Source organism: Maniola jurtina, chromosome 6, assembly GCF_905333055.1.
Source record: "Maniola jurtina chromosome 6, ilManJurt1.1, whole genome shotgun sequence".
Taxonomy (NCBI): Eukaryota; Metazoa; Arthropoda; class Insecta; order Lepidoptera; family Nymphalidae; genus Maniola; species Maniola jurtina.
The window spans coordinates 10,753,342-10,770,803 of record NC_060034.1 but is presented as its reverse complement, the minus strand read 5'-3'; the positions used below and the strand labels follow the sequence as shown (position 1 = coordinate 10,770,803).

The 17,462-nt window shown below is 38.3% G+C and overlaps 1 protein-coding gene across 3 annotated transcripts; it reads right to left on the bottom strand.

Moving 5' to 3' along the window:
- Positions 1 to 1,971: 1,971 nt before the first annotated feature.
- LOC123866331 (myosin-9-like) lies at positions 1,972 to 15,094 on the bottom strand. Of its 3 annotated transcripts, none has more exons than XM_045907825.1 (21): positions 14,938 to 15,094; positions 14,068 to 14,213; positions 13,377 to 13,433; positions 13,202 to 13,249; positions 12,832 to 12,970; positions 12,685 to 12,744; positions 12,259 to 12,605; positions 11,348 to 11,552; positions 10,808 to 10,938; positions 10,257 to 10,387; positions 9,450 to 9,600; positions 9,183 to 9,365; positions 8,481 to 8,596; positions 8,170 to 8,405; positions 7,712 to 7,848; positions 7,167 to 7,285; positions 6,737 to 6,854; positions 5,748 to 5,879; positions 3,528 to 3,635; positions 2,836 to 3,044; positions 1,972 to 2,126 (listed from the first exon to the last, which is right to left on the bottom strand). In XM_045907825.1, exons 1-21 carry the CDS (start codon positions 14,969 to 14,971, stop codon positions 2,108 to 2,110), a joined length of 2,826 nt encoding a protein of 941 aa, XP_045763781.1. In that variant the 5' UTR covers positions 14,972 to 15,094; the 3' UTR covers positions 1,972 to 2,107. The 3 variants fall into 3 exon arrangements, with proteins under 3 accessions (XP_045763781.1, XP_045763782.1, XP_045763784.1); XM_045907826.1 differs by having other exon boundaries at positions 5,763 to 5,879; XM_045907828.1 differs by lacking the exon at positions 3,528 to 3,635.
- Between the last annotated feature and the right edge of the window lie 2,368 nt (positions 15,095 to 17,462).

The window sequence follows — 17,462 nt, the reverse complement described above, 5'->3', positions numbered from 1 at the left end:
ATCCATCCATATCTTATTGGTAACAAGGTCGACGGTATTTGTTTGTAGGCATTACACCAAATCTGTGCATTAACTTTAACTTTTTATAAATTACTAGAGGATGCCCGCGACTTCGTCCGCGTGGATTTAGATTTTAAAGATCCCGTGGGAACTGTTTGATTTTCCGGGATAAAATGCCTATGTCACTTACAGGATCGCAAGCTACCTCGGTACCTTTCATACAAATCGGTTAAGCGAATGGGTTTTTAGGAATCCCGTGGGAATTCTTTGATTTTCCGAGATAAAAAGTTGCATAAGTCAATTACAGAGACGCAAGCTACTTCGGCACCAAATTTCATACAAATCGGTTAAGCGGATGGGTTTTTGGGAATCTCGTGGGAACTCTTTGATTTTCTGGATAAAAAGTAGCCTATGTCCGTCCCCGGGATATAAGCTAACCCTGTACCAAATTTCGTCAGAATCGGTTAAACTGTTGGGCCGTGAAAAGGTAGCAGACAGACAGACAGACTGACACACTTTCGCATTTATAATATTAGTATGGATTGCATTAAGTACAAATAAACTATCTAAATGCCGTATAAAAAAATATCGTCATAAATTTCACTTTACATTTCGTTCTATGGATTTTTCCTTGAGTTTTTTTCCCCTACAAACCTTTGGACCAACGAAAATGTACGGCATGTAAAAAAATATTATCTATGCATAAAATACTTTCAAAATAAATTAATTTTATGTTGTTTCAAATCACCCCCCGGAGCACGGAAAGAGAGGGAGTTGCAACCCTCGATTTTTTCCCCTTGTCGCATGATATTTGTACGGCGTTGCGGAATAATGGATTAGAGGCTGTATTGAAACAGTATGAAACTAATGCCGTACAGAATGAAATGACCAAATTTACCCCGGAAATTGTCAGAAAATCAAAAAATTTACCGACTTTGTGGCGCACTATTTTTTTACGGCACTGCGCGCTTTCTTACTATTTTTCATGGATCTATTGATGGTAAAAATGCCGTACAAAAATATATGACCAAAATGTACTCACTCTACCTGCACTTTTGAATTCTCACCAGCACTCAGTTGGACAGCTTGCAAGTGACGGCATAGTGCTGAATCGTATTATTTTATGCTCTTATATCGTCCTATATACGTCATCTGGTGGTTCATATGACCCATCCATTTTTGTACATGGGCCCGTAGTCTATTACTCGCGTTTTCGAAATGTCATCAAATCTAGCGACTAAGTTGTTACTTAGACTTAGCAACACTGTCTATGGCCAGTAACTTATTTGCAGAGCTTATTTGACATAAAAGAAAGCTTTTTGTACTTCGTCTGTGGTGGCTTTTGCTGGCGCGCATGTTGTGACTTTTTGGAGTGTTTTTTTTTTTGTTAAAACTGACTGGAAAGCGCTCTAAGGGGGTGCCGTGCGTATGTCGGCGAGCGCCGGCACAGACGGGGTCCATACTTGTATAGTTTAGCTAACTTGTTACAAATAACTACAAACTTGACATTGGCTAATCATTGTAAAAGCCAGACGAGAGAGAGAAAAAAAAAAAGCTTTTTTTTTTCTCTTTCATCTGGCTTTGGCTTTACGGCTTTAGCACGCCCGCCAGCTAACACCAACACAGACGAAGTCCCAGAAGAAAGCTATATTCTTAACGAATCTATAAATCTAAACTAACTACCTAACTATAAGTTATATCTGTGGATCCCATATAAAATACAGGGGATTTCTTTACTTCAACTTTACTTGTGCTATATTATAAGACCTACCTAGCGACCAAACATTATTCTAGGTCAACGGGAAGTACCTACCTACCCTGTAGTTTTTCTTGACAGACACGGCAGACGGACAGGCGAGTAGACGGACAGACAGACAGACAGACAGCACAGCCATCCTACAAGGGTTCCGTTTTTCCTTTTGAGGTACGGAATCATAAAAAGATCGTAAAGAAAAATCTAAATCTGCAAAAAATGTTTTTAGATTTTTATTTAGCAAAAACTTGCAAATAGTGACTCCAAAATACACAATACAAAGTTCCAGTAGCACTTGCACAATTTTCTTCAACGTAACATTAGATTATTTTATTCAATTCTTGCTGTAACCAATTAGAAAAAGATGAACTTCCTGAAATTAAACAAAAAATAGATTATGTAGACCGTAGGTATAATACGCGACTGGTTGAGATGGCAATCGGGGTATGAGGTGGGGGGACGCCCCGCACACCCGCACGTCACCCGCGCTCACCCGCAGCACGTTAACATGGGGACGGTGCGGGTGCGCGGGGTGTCCCCACCCCGGCTGCCATCTCAAGCTGTCGCGGTCGCGCACTATACAGTATAGGTACTTTCTTTCTTTATATACTGGCAAAGTGATAGCACAAGACTATTGCGTTATAACTATATTATATATCTGGAGGACTTATTACGATACACGGCGGCGGCGGTGTGAGAATGGTACTTTTTTTTTGTCATAAGTCAAAAACTAGGAACTTAAAAATAAATGAAAAATCTATTTTAGAAATGCAAATTAGCGTTCAGCATACGAGTTGGTACGGCCATTTATAATTCTGTAGGTACGACCAACTTAATATTTTATGTACTTAATTTTCTACTTTAGTTTGTTATTTATTCCAAAACGGCGCCTAATGGGGTCAGTTTATTTTCATTCATCTACTACAGTCGTACTTTTTAATTCATTCACACCTACCTACATAATAACCTCTCTGTCACTCGTAAGAGAAGATAGAATAGACAGAATTGGTCCATGTGCAAGAACACGCGTAGTCTTTATGTGTGCCACAAAGAAACAAAATTAAAATGAAACTTTGCTTTACCTTTCTCGTCGGATTCCACCAGCTGCAATTTCATGCTCAAGAGCAGCAATCTTCTCCTCGTGGCGCGTGCGCTGCGCCTGAGCACGCCGCTGTTGCTCCTCCAAAGCCAATACAATCTTCTCCAGTCTATGAATTTGCTGTTGTTTGTTCTCGAGCGTCGCGAACAACTCTTGGATCTCGTCAGCTTTCGCAGCTATCTGTTTATTCACCTGCAAATTCACCACAAAAGTCATTTAAGTATAGGCTAAGGTAAAAATACGAGTAGGTGTCTAATAAATATAGTAAGTAAGTAATAATAATTAGGTTGAGCTAAGCAAAGAACTGAGCCATCCTAATATCGGAATAAATATTATTTACTATTTAAGTTTACAATTTAATATTGCGCAAGAGCCCATAATGTTTGCATTGAGCTGAGTACCTATCATGAAGAAAAAAAAAGACGGGCAAGTGTGAGCCAGACTCGCCCGCCGACGGTTCAGTAGCTAAGAAAGAAACACATTTGAATAGTTATTGATTAAATACTTATAAATAATTAATCTACCGTTAAAACTATTCCAAAAAATCTATTAACGTTAGTTAGGTACTGGTATAAACAGGTGTGGCAGACAAACGGACAGACTTATTCGCAGTTCAAAGGTATATTTATACGGAACCCTAAAAATTACAAAATGAAAAGAATAAAAAAATCTCACTTCATCTACAATTTTCATTCGGTGCTCTAGATCTTTTTGCAACGCAGAGAGCTCACGGCTTTGCTCCGTCTCCTTGCTTTTAAGCACGTTGATCAGTTCTTCGCGAACCTGTATAAGTTTTGATTTGAAGTTACGATTCAGATAGGTAATACTTCGGTGCTATACTTTTTGATATTTGGTATTTTATTAGTATTTTATCAAAAAAAAAAAAAAATAGGTAAGGTCAGGTGGGGTAAGAGGGACGCGGGGGGAAGAGAAACTGTAACTAGTAAAAAGAAAACTATAACGGCGAGCTCTATGGTCACTACGTTGATATAACAGTATTAGGCGTAGTTTATATATTCTTGGATAGATGGCGCTACAACACGGCAGATAAGCGAGTAAAAGAGAGAGAAAAAAATCAGTTGTCAAACTAAAAAAACCAAGACCTAGCGGCGTTCCTTGTTTGTGTTATTAAAATATTAAAAACATCAGTTTTGCGGTTGATTGCTATGGTAAGTGTAATTATTACGTTTAATCTTTATTTTCTACGTATTGTATTGTTTGTAGTGTGTGTTTTTAGTGCTTTTTCGATGTCAATAAAAACATAACCTTCAAAATGGCAAGCTGGGAAAGAGGAACGGCTGTACTAGGTTAAGAGAAACATATGTTCCTCTTTCCCGGTTTCAGGGGGTTACAAACATTTTTAAAATCCACTAAAATACCGGCTGACTTTTAAGTACTGGCCAAGATTTGTAGGATAAACCTACCTATGAATATGAACAACTTTTTCTAAATAAAAAGTCAGCTGTTCCATACAAAAGTATCGATCAGCTGTGACCAAAATGTATGAAATACTTAGTAGATTTTTTTTTTCGAGTACGAAAGTTGGTCCCATACAAAAGGTTAAGGTTTATCCTACAAATTTTGGCCAGGACTTGAAAGTCAGCCGGTATAACACGTTCCGTAAATAGCCATGATTTGTTTAACTGTTTATTTGTTACAGAAAAAGCAAAATGCATCGAGCTTACGAAAAAAAGACCGATAGAAGTTCTTACCCGAAAGAAAAACTATTAGAAGCAGTTAGGGCCGTTAAAAGTGGCGCTTTGTCAGGTTATGCAGCCTCAAAACATTATGTTATAGTTATATTTCAAAACATTATGTTATAGTTTATATTTCACTACGAATGTTATTGTTTGTGACAGTATTTTTGTTGTGATACATTGTTGTTTACAATTACGCGTATAGGCCAAAGTGAGAAAAGTTCAAAATTGTTAGAAGTTTGTTTTGTTTCTTACGAGTTAATTTTTTAAATTGTAATTAAGTAAAGAAATTTACTAAAACCATATCTGTTTTTAGAATACATTTCTATCCCAACTATTCCGACCAATATTATAAATACGAAAGTCTGTCTTTCTGTCTGTCTGTCTGTCAGTCTGTCTGTCTGTATGTCTGTCTGTCTGTCTGTTGCGTTTCCACGCCTAAACCACTGAACCAATCTTAAGAAATTTGGAAGGTAGGTAGCTTGACACCCGGGGCTAGGGGCATAGGCTTCATTTTAACCGATCACGGGACACTAAAGGGGGTTCATGTTTTGAAAAATTGTGCCAAGCGCGATATAACCAAAACGCGGACGAAGTCGCGGGCGGAAAGCTAGTTTTTAATACGTTCATTTAATACCAGAAAAAGTTTAGCACCTCTGACCTTACCTATATGTTCCTGTTACCCCAAATTTCGTTTTTGTATCCTATCAGCCTAAATAAGACCTTATTTTTAACGAGGTAAGGTTTTCATTCCCTTAACTCAAAAAAAAATTTAATACATGCTATATAAACACTTAAAACACAAGTTATTACTTAAAAGTATCGAGTGTTCCTCTTACCCCAAATCTCGGGTAAGAGGAACATTTTTATGACCTAGCTTTGTTGCTAAATTGTGCCGTAATTATACGAACAATCTAGTTCTGTATCAAAAAAAATGTTAGTATATTTCAAAAGCGAAGATTTGTTTCAATTAATATTGAAATAAATGTATAATTTTAATAGCTGAAGGCCAAAATGTTCACAAACCAGTAAAGTATGTTTCTCTTACCCCACTTGACCTTATTATCTAAGTAAAATTCTAAAAAGAAAGTAGGTCCCTATTTATACCTACAAAAAATACTGTTTCAACCTTGTGATCGTCTAATTGAGTAAATATGTACTTATTTTAAACAACAGGGAAGTAGATAAGTAAAGTAACCTTTATGACTCTTGCCTGGGCCTTAGATGTTTTGTCCTGTTGTTCAAGCTGTTGATCTTTTTTGGATAGCATTGCTGACAATTCTTCGTTCCTATGGACCGAATCCAGAAGACTCATGCGTAAACTCAAAATCTAATGGAAAAACTGTTTTGTAAGATCTATTTTCGAGTAAAAAGCTTTATGAACTTTGAGCCGGAGTTGTGTGGAGCTGAGTGTTTCCGATAACAAATCAAAATCAGCTTCATTTACGTTGTTATACGGTTGAAATTGGCATATTGAAAACAAACCAAATCACAGAGGAGACTGAAGCACGCGCAGCGCGCTTGGAGATGTGCGCGAAGCCGTCTTTATTTCAAAGAAAGTAAAATTTTGGTAGTTTGATGTTAGAAAGAAAAATGAAAATAAAACAGTCCAATTGAGAACCTTTTCCTTTTTTTAAGTCGGCACTCCATTCTGCCGGCTTTGCGTAAATTGCGCCTTACTCTTTCTTAGAACAAAGGAATTAGAAGTCCCAGCCAAAGTATATAATATACCTAAAGCACGCTAATTAGCAGCCTCTTACATATTTTTTGGTATTTTTTAGTCGAGCCGTATTGAATATAATAAATAAACTAATTTTCTAATTTTATGGACTTTAAATTAGAAATAATGCTGATACAAAGATTCACTTGTACAAATAAACGAAGAGCTGGCAGCTACCTCGGACAAAGAATTAGTCTAGCCATCCAAAGGGGGAACGCTGCCAGTATCTTCCTTCCCTCCCTTGCCTAAAGGGACTTCTTTTAATAATTTATTTTAGTTATTATATTACTTATATTTTTTAAGGTTATTAGTTTTAGGATCTTTGTTTTAATAATTTAGATTTTAGTTTTTAATTTAATTTAATTATTCTTAATGTGTGTTTAGAAATAATGTTTACGATTAATTATTATAATTAATATGTAGGGAGGTAATGTAAAATGACAGAACATAATATTTTAAGTAAGTACCTCTTGTTGCAGATCTTGGTAACTGATGCCATTGGGTGCTTCCTGACAATTCGCTATAGCACGAGAATGAGCTTGCAAATCTCGAATATATCGTTCATATTGAATCAATTTTTGTTCACTGTAAAAAAGTTTTCAAGAATTTACTATTGGTAGATTTAAATTATATCGAATGCTATGCTTTATAAAATTAACTAGCTTATATCCGAAACTTTGTCCGCGTGAACATATTTTTATAAAATCCCGTGAGAACTTTTTGATTTTCTGAGATGAAAAGTAGCCTATGTGTTAATCCAGGGTATAATCTATCCCCATTCCAAATGTCAGCCAAATCCATCCATTAGTTTTTTCGTGAAAGAGTAACAAACATACACACATACTTTCACCTTTATAATGTGTGATTGCATTAGCTTTAAACACGAGTGTTAATTACTTAAGTTTTATATTCTTTGTTAGCTCCCTAATTTGTGTTTGCATTTTGGCTACTATTTCTTCTTTACTTAGTAATTCAGCTGCCAGCTTTTGTTGCATGCCTATTTTGTTGTCCGATTCCTGAAATACAAATTGTATGTTCATCATAATCAACAGCAATTTTATGGTATTTTTTGAAAGGGATCACCTTATTGTTGGATTGATTCGGATTGGGAGTGAAAATTTTGTTAATAGTTTACTAACGTTCATCTAGATAAAACTAATCGACTAATACTAATAAAGATCATAAATAACATCATAGATAAATAGTTGTGTGCACAGTATCATACTGTGTATTGTGTGTACAAATAAGTATTATAGATGCACCTAAGTTATTAAGATGTATGACTTTGTTGAAATAAATAAATTTGAAATTTGAAATCATCATCTAAGCTCTACGGAGACGTCATTCAGAACCAGCTTATTTCTAGGTCAGAACTCCCAAAATCATCATGGCCCTTTTAACTCCTTCAATCCAAAAAACAAAAAGAAGCTTATAATAGTCACCGAAATCTTTGTCAGCGTTTCCAAAAAGCGAACTTTATCCCTTTTAGTCGAGGCTACTTCGTCCTCCGTACTTCTCAACATTTCTTTAGTTGCTTGTAGTTCGGCCCACAAATCCATTTCTCTCTCAGTTGGTAAATCTGAAAGAATATTTTTTTTATATAACACTAGCTGATGCCCACGACTTTGTCTGCGTGGATTTACGTTTTTCAAAATCCCGCGATTTTCCGGGATAAAAAATAGCATATGTGTTAATCCAGGGTATAATCTATCTCCATTCCAAATTTCATCCAAAAAAGTCCAGTAGTTTTTGTGTGATTGAGTATAAACATTCAAACATCCACAGTTTCGCATTTATAATATTAAATAGGATTAGGATTATTTGATATTGGTTTGTATAATTCCTCTTAGCCGCACATTATAATTTAAAAGCTGAAATAATAAGTAATGCTGTTTCGTACCAGGATTGGGTTTACTACTTTCGAGCTCAGCGACTTGAGCTTTTAACTCTTTTATATCATTTTGGCTTTCTTTCAATAACATTTCGATTTCTTCTTTTTGTTCAGTCACAATTTTTGTTATTTTTTTCTGTTCTTCAAGGGCAGCCGTCAATTCTTTCAATTTGTTATTTAAATCTTGCACCTCTGCTTTATGTTGCATCGTCATTGATTCAGTTTTTTCTTTTAATTGGTTGACCCTTTTGATATTAATTAGTTAGGTAAACAAAATAAATCAATTATTAACTTACATATCTTTTTTATCTACAACTTACTCAGCCTGTAGAGCGTCACGTTTTTGTGCAATTTGTCCACTGGCCACTTCACCGGTTTTCAGAGATTCTTTTAACTTCCTTGCTCTCGCTTCTAATTGAACTTCTCGTTGTCTGCTCTGTTATTTAAAATGACATGTTAGCTCTGAATTTGGTCATTTATACAAGTTGCTAGTTTAATGTAAAACTGTGAGAGTATCTTTTCATTTAATGTTCCTAGCTCGAAAAATAACAAAATATTACACCCCTTGTCGCATGATTTTTGTACGGCGTTGCGGAATAATGGATTAGAGGCTGTATTGAAACAGTATGAAACTAATGCCGTACAGAATGAAATGACCAAATTTACCCTGGAAATTGTCAGAAAATCAAACAAATTTACCGACTTCGTGGCGCACCATTTTTTTACGGCACTGCGCGCTTTCTTACTATTTTTCATGGATCTATCGATGGTAAAAATGCCGTACAAAAATATATGACCAAAATGTACTCACTCTACCTGCACTTGAATTCTCACCAGCACTCAGTTGGACAGCTTACAAGTGACGGCATAGTGCTGAATCTTATTATTTTATGCTCTTATATTGTCCTGTATACGTTACCTGGTGGTTCATATGACCCATAAATTTTTTGGACATGGGCCAGTAGTCTATAGATAGATTAAGTAGATTTCGGAAGTTACACAGTAAAAAATGCATTTACTACCTGGTCTTCTAAGGTTTTCACGGTCCCCGTAAGGCTGGCTATGCTTGCTTCTGCCTCACGTAATTGCTTGTCCATTTTGGAGACCCGTAAGCGTGTCTGCCGCAATTGAGCTTCTGTTGTTGATAGTTTATCCTTGATAGCCGTTTTTGCAGCTCTCTCTTCTTCAAGTTCACGGCGCAATTCCTTGAAAATTATGGCATTAAATTAATGCAAGTAAGTCCCACACAGGCACCGAGCTGTTGGGAATTTGGTGTTAAACAGACCTACCTCATATGCTTTAGTTACATCTTCAGCACGTGATTCTTGTTCCTCCACTAGTACATTGGTGCGAGCTTGTAAGTCTTGACGTAGCCGCGCTATTTCCCGAACTAACGATTCTCCAATTGACATTAACGTTGACCGTTCACGACACACTCTCCTGCACAAACAATCTTTTACAAAATCTTCAAAAAAGGAAAAGCAGTTGTATTGCATAACAAAGAATTGATTCATCACCATCATCATCATCATCATCATATCAGCATTACGCATGTTATGTCAGCCCACTGTTAAACATAGACCTTCCCTTGTGAGTGCCATCACGTACCATCCTCAGCTTTCCTCATCCAGCCGCTTCCCGCCACTCTCTTTATGTCGTAAGCCGATAGTGCTGGAGTGCCACCCCACGCTACGCGTGCTAGTAGATATGCGGTGTCCACTCTAGGACTTTTCTGCTCTAACGGCCATCGCCCCTACGACAAGCATACTTTGTCTACTGCCACTTCAGTTTACTGATGGTTTCGGTTATATCAGTGATCTTGATTGTCCTGTGGATCTCCTCGTTCCGGATCTTATCCTTAAGTAAAACACCCAACATAGCTCTCTTCATAACTCACTGAGCAACTGAATTTGTGGATCAGGCGTCCACTTTACAGCGCCATAGTTTAAGGTATAATTAGAGAATTATTTTGATTAACTATAAAAATTACGATAGTTGTTGGATGCTGATCAATTTTTATCCGCTCGTCGGGATCCATTAGATAGTTTTTGTATAAAACTTATTACAATAATTTATAGAGATAATAATATTCATACTTAGAAAGTAATGTGACGGCATCAACAGCATCGTCCGCCTGAGATTTCATCTCACGTAGAGCTTCACAGAGCTCGAGTCCCTGCGCGTTATACTGAGCTATTCTCTTCACTGCTTCATTGCCTTCAAATTCCTGTTGGGATTAGTTTGTGATGTGGGTATCGCAATTGGTAATAGCCGGTAATTACTAATGGTAAGTGGTGATAGCCTAGTGGTTAAGAGTCGGTCTCCTATTCGGAGGGTTGTGGGTTCGATTCTAGGCGCGAACTTCTGAATTTTCGGAGTTATGTGCGTTCTAAGCAATTAAACATTACCTACTTGTTTTAACGGTGAAGAAAAACATGGTGAGTAAACCTACACGTCTGAGATATCTCCATAATGTTCGCCAAGGTGTGTGAAATTTGCCAATCCGCACTTGGCCAGAGTGATGCACTATGCAAAACCCTGTTCATTCTATCAAGAGACCCGTACTCAGTAGTGTACTGGTAATGGATTGATGATCAGAGATGTTTACTGATTAGCTACAAAATTAATGTAACACGTCGAGTCTTACATGATTCTCTATTAATTCCTTCACCCAATCTATTAGTTCTTGCCTCGCCGTAAATGCCTGGAGGCATAAGTCAGCAAAACATCCGGGTATATTTAATGTCTTAGACTCTACATCAGCTAGTGCACGCTCGTCTGATAACACAAAAATTTATAAATATGTTAGTAGTGAATTCCGCGTAGATTTATTTCAATCTAAGTACATAATATATCCCGGTATTTTCCTAAGATCATATCCTGGTAGATACTAGGATTTTCCTGAGCTAAGAGTAGCATGTCTCTAGAACGCAATCTATCTCTATGCCATCAGCTCAGCGGATTTGCATGAGATAAGATAGATTATAATTATAGATCAAGAGATGTATTTATCTGTGTAATTTCGGCCTAAACGATTCATTAAGATCTGTTGTATCTGCTTCTAGTGTTACATCATATACTTCCTTAACGTAAAGCATTAGGCAATCATCAGAGTAAGAGACGTGACTGTGTAAATTCAGATAAAAACGAAATTAATTATACATCAATCAACAAATAAATGACTGACCAATTGTTTTGAATAATTCCATAGCTCCGTCAGTATCCGGAGAAGCGATGGCATCGCGACAAAGCTGTGCCACCTCCTCTGGCGCCCAGTCAGCTACGTTGAACACCACCAACTCCTGGCAACCTTCGCCCCCGCCTGCTATTCCTTCGCTAATCATATGCTCTCGCAGAGCTCGTAAACCACCGAAAACTTCTAATATTGCTTGCTGAAATTACAACTAACACATCAACAATTCTAAAACGTTTGGCTTTTGCATGTACTTAGGTATCTAAAATAGTAGAGTCAAACGCGTTATATGTCGGCGGTACCGACTTTTAGCTGTCAATACTTTGCTCACTGAGCATTACGTCATCTCCCCACTGTCGTCGTTGGACTATAAAATCAGACACGCTGTGCGTAGCGAGGCATTATTCGTCCGGTTGTTGCCGAGGACACTTCTCAGTAGGAATAGTCTGTCGTACTGTAGGTTTTAGAGTAGTGGTTACCTAAAGTGGTACTGTTGGTTAAACGAGTTGTTATTGTGGCGGTTAGGTTAGATGGTTGGTTTGGGACCGGTGTAAGGGGTGGAGGAGCCGGTCTAGGTAGGTTAGGTTAGGTTTACCTAGTTACGCTGGTAGTTGTGACATGCAGTAAACGGAAGTATTGTTCTTAACACGTCTGAAGATCGCCTAGTGATCGAAGCAGACCCTAAGGATCTTCGCCTGCCTTCATCAATTCTTAAACAATCCTCGGCTCGATCCGACATATATTTGAAAAATGGTTAGGCTTAGGGGATAGGCTATTTTTCAACAGAAACTAAGAAAATTAATTTATGCATAAGTGAATCAAGCTTCGTCCATTAGCAAAAAGTCCAATAAACCTTAATAGATATACTTTATTTACCTAGAAACCCATGGCAAATTAACACACACCTGTTTTAGGTCTAATTCCTTTTTCATTTGATGAAATTGATGTTGTTTGCTAACGTATAACGATTTCAAATCGTCCCCTTCTTTTATCTCAGAGCGGTTCGATGAGACTGGTGTCACGGGACGAGGTAATGAAGCAACGGGCCTGGAAGGAGTTATAGGTCGAGAACAGGGTGTGTTTCGATTTGGAGTATTGGGACGGCTGGCTGGTGTGCCTTGGCGCTGCGCAGGGTGCGCTGGGGTGCTTGGTCGACTCGGTGCTCTTGGCGTTTGTGGACGACTTGAAATACTTCTAGGTGTTTGCGGTCGACTTAGTGAAGGTTGCTCGGGACTTATTCTGTCGGGTTGCCCTGAAGTACATAAACATAATTTTAGTATTAAAAATGATACGATACCTATCAGATAAAGCTCAATTTATTATGTACCAACCAATTGGCGTGGCAGATAATTGTTCTGGAACTGACATACTTTCCTCAGTTATATGTGAATCTACAAACAAATTGATTAGTTAAGTATATTGGAGTTCCGACTAGAACAAAGGTTGAAGATGAAGATGATGTTTATTCTTCAACTTACCATGTTTACCAAGAGAACTATCTAATTCTTGCATTTCATCTGTCCTTGAAAATGAAACATGCTCCATTTGAGTGATCACTAGCACCTCGTTGTCATTATCAGCAGCGAAAGATAGATCTGCTTCTTGTTTCACTAGAACCTGGGAAGATTTCTTTGCTCTCTTATTTAAATTCGTGAACATGATTCCATAACTTTTTAAAATAAGTAGGTATAAGGCAGATACCTTAAACCTATTTTTATTTTATAGTCGCTTACGTATTGAATTTTATAAGACATGTAACTTATTTGTCTTTACCTATGTTGTGAGTCAAGTGATAGGTAGATATACATAGTGTATAGATATAATAGGTAGACCTTAAAAATAACATACCTCAAAATTAGGAGGATCGTGAATTTCATTTTCACAATTTCTGTTTATCTGAAAATATATTTTACGTTAGGTATACTAACTGATCTATTGTACTTAGATGGTAGATAATATTTTCCAGTTTATGAAAACGTAGGCAAAATACCAGTAGTAAAAACAAATGTCATTAAATACTAACTTTGATTTCCGTTTTTGATTCAGGCTTAAATCCAATGCGTGTAAGAGCAGTCTTTATCTGTAGGTAAACAGTCTTGATTGATTTATTATTTAATGATCATAATAATTCCCAAATACCAGTACCTATATTTATGGTAATTGGTAAGTGATGGAGGGCCACCCGTACGAGGAACCGGCATCCGTGTTCCTGCTCTAAGTTTAACTTAAACACCTTCAAAGCAAAAGGAAATGGATATTTTTTAGGCAAGCGCGTTCCAAATGGTTCCAACTTAGACCTTGCTTTTAAATCGCATGATTGTCGCCAACCGCAAGCCTTCTTTTTTGATATAGTCGTATTCCTCATTGCTGAGGGTCGTGACTCTTTTCCATTAATCACATAATGGCAGGAGTTATCTTGGGATAATAATGCGGTGGGTTCACAGATCCTTCCGTATAGGTACAACTCTCTAAGAGAACAAGATTTCGCTTCTTAGGTTATGTGATCAGATGTGATAATATCCGGGACCGACAGCATAACGGGCTCTTCGAGGCACGGAGTACCTAAATAAAATGGCCAAAATATGACCTCCAAAGTCGGTCACCCATCCAGTTACCGACTTGGCCCAAAGTTGCTTAACAATCGCAATCGATTGAGCGTTGTCACAACTAGGCCACACGTCCCTCAAGCCTATACACAATAAAAAAAATATGACCTTAGAGGACACAGGTGATGGCGGTGCCCGAGCAGGGGACTGTCGCTGCGTGACTAGTGCGGTCTGATTGCGGTTGGACGCATTTTTGGCGGCGCGTGCGGCGGATGCAGCGGTTGGGCGCGGCAGCAGGCGTGGAGTCGCCCCATCTGTTAACATAAATAAAATCAAAACTGACTTCAATGTGCTACGAATTGTTTACACTCTAACACTTGCACTAATCACTACGTACTTAGTTATTAGTGCAAGTGGAGCTTATTGTTAAATCCGTTGAAAAGTTCCGATCTCAATTTACGTTATGTAAGGCTTCACAATGGGACTTACATAAAAAAGGTTGGTATATAATGTGGGTTATTATTAAATTATTACAGTGTGTTATACAGAACTCTCTTTTTTTTTGCTTTAAGCCCACATACTAAAGTATCTACCTACTTATTGACCTACTTAGAGAAGTAGCTATAAGGCGTATAGCGTAGCCTATATTTCGTTTACCAAGCCTCCTGGTGAAATACTACAGCTACGAGTACGTGCGACAGCAGACACATGTCATCAGACCTATTGTGTCGGGCATGACATCAGAGTTCAGACACTAAAAAGCCGTCCCTAGTGTTTCTATGATATCTGTGTAAATTGTATGGAGCACATTACACTGCTCCATTTCATGTAAAAGATTTTCTTAGGGCTACAAAGTTTTACACACAAATGGGATTTACACAAAGACATGAGTTCACATTTACATCGCTGACTAGAGCAGACTGCGTTGATAGTAGAGTACGGGGTCCAAGGCGTTGGAACATGTTGCTACTATGAAACACCGCATCTTGTTCACATATACATCGCTGGATTTGCATAATGTGAAGATTTGATACTTACATGGTTTTTCTTTCTGCGACTTTGCAGTCGCCATTGTTTAATAAGCAGAAAATTTTATTTCTATAACAATAATTCTTAGATATAATTTCAATATATGGGAAAACGTTTGCAATTTTGTGACATGTTTATGCGAAAAGTCGCATAGATATTCTAATTTTGAAATCCGACAACCCGTAGTGACAGCCCTTCTCTATGATTGGAAAATAACATATATCCAGCCAGACTTTCTTGTCAACGATTTAAAACTCAAAATTTAAAAAATCCCCGACACCAAAACCTCTATGTAGAGGCACTAGTAAATAGGCATTTTCGAGCTACGCCGTGTGAGCCGTAGCAAGTTTGGTTAGTTACATCTAGCCCGTTGTATCATGTTGACGTTACAAATTGTAACTTAAAATTGTGAATTATAATATATATATATTTTTAGTGTTCATTTCTTTTGTTTTTATTACTACCCTGGTAGAGAACACGGCGCTACTATATATCCAGCAACATCAGTCGTACATTGAATATATATACATCAAATATCTGTACAATAAATACCTGTACATTGGTGACTCGGACTTTGAACTACCAGGGTAGCGCGTGTTAATTTTCTTAATTAAAATAAAGTAAAGTAACGTAAGCTAGGGCAACTCAAGTTAACACGTGCAAGGAAGTGAAAAACTAAAAAACTTTAAAAATGGCGCAACCTACGACAGTAGTGAAGGATGAAGACACGTATTTAGCGTCGATATCTCTCACGTCGAAGATCCCGGAGTTTTGGACCGACCAACCTAGGGTCTGGTTTATCCAGCTGGAAGCAATACTAGCACCACAAAAACAAGGAGACGCATCCAAGTATAACTTAGTGGTATCCAAGCTGAGTAAGGATGTCATTCAACAGGTGACGGACATCCTGATCAATCCTCCGGAGGTGCGTAAGTACGAGGTACTTAAAGAAAGGTTGCTGAACATATATGAAGAGTCGGAGAACCGTCAAATACAGAAGCTCATCGGGGAGATGGAACTGGGTGATCAGAAACCCAGCCACCTCCTCCGAAAGATGCAGGATCTGGCCAGGGGTAAAATTAATAATGAGACCCTAAGCGTTTTATGGCAGAATCTGCTACCAGCAGCAGCACGAGGCGTTCTGGCTGCGACAGAAGCCAAAGATCTAGACAGACTAGCCGTGATTGCTGACAAAGTAATGGATACTATGAAGTCCCAACCGATAGCAGAAGTGGCAGTTAAGGAGGCGGTACCCGGAACTTCGTCGATGGCAGCTGAAATAGCCAGGATACATGCAAGGTTGGACCAGCTGGACAGGTCCAGAGACAGTTGGCGAGGCAGGCGAGGTCGCGGAAGGTTCCGTGGTCGTTCGCGTTCCAGAGGACGAGAGGACAGCAGGTCCAGACGTACCCCGGATAGCCCGGACTGGCTCTGCGTGCATCATTTTAAATATAGGCAGAGAGCTAATCGCTGCGAACAGCCGTGCACCTGGAATAAGCAGCAGGAAAACTAGTGAAGATGCAGGTGGAACCGGTGGGTACCTGCGTCGAATTAGGGAACCACCGTTTATGTATTACGGATAAAGACAATGGCATACGTTATTTAATAGACCCAGGTGCGAACATTTCAGTGTTGCCCAAAAGTTATAAATCAGTGTGTGATAGTGCAATGAATAATAAATACAAACTTTATGCCGCGAATGGTAGTGAAATACAAACTTTCGGAACAAAGACTCTAGTGTTAAATTTAAGATTGCGTCGTGCGTTTAAGTGGACTTTTGTAATAGCCGACGTTAAACAACCCATTTTAGGAGCGGATTTTTTAGCTAAGTATAATTTGTTAGTAGACTTAAGAAATAGACGATTGTTAGATCAAGAGACTAACATGTATGTAATTTCCACTATAGTAAACTCGGAGCATTCATCTATTTTTACTATAGCCGAATCGCATCCATGTTATTCTCTCCTAAGTAGGTTCCCAGAATTGACAATGCCAGCGACGTTCAAAGAACCACCACGTCACAGCGTAAGACACCACATCGAGACTTCGGGACCTCCGGTGCATGCGCGCCCAAGGCCACTGCCGCCGGACCGATTTAAAAAGGTAAGAGAAGAATTTCGCCTTATGCAGGAAATGGGTATTTGCCGCCCGTCAAAGAGTGCGTGGGCGAGTCCTCTACACGTTGTACCTAAAAAAGATGGGAATATAAGGCCGTGTGGAGACTATAGAGCGCTGAACGCAATTACGAAGCCTGATAGATACCCAATTCCTCACATAAAGGATTTTACGTTTATTTTAGCCGATAAGAAAGTATTTAGCAGGATTGATATTAACCGAGCGTATCACTTTATTCCGATAGCAGAGGATGACGTGGAGAAAACAGCTATCATTACACCTTTTGGTTTGTTTGAATGGCCATGTATGTCTTTCGGTTTAAGAAACGCAGCACAGACGTTTCAACGTTTCATGAATAATTATGTCTTACAGGATTTAGAGGCAAATTTTCAACAAAATAACCCGGATTGCGCAAATTA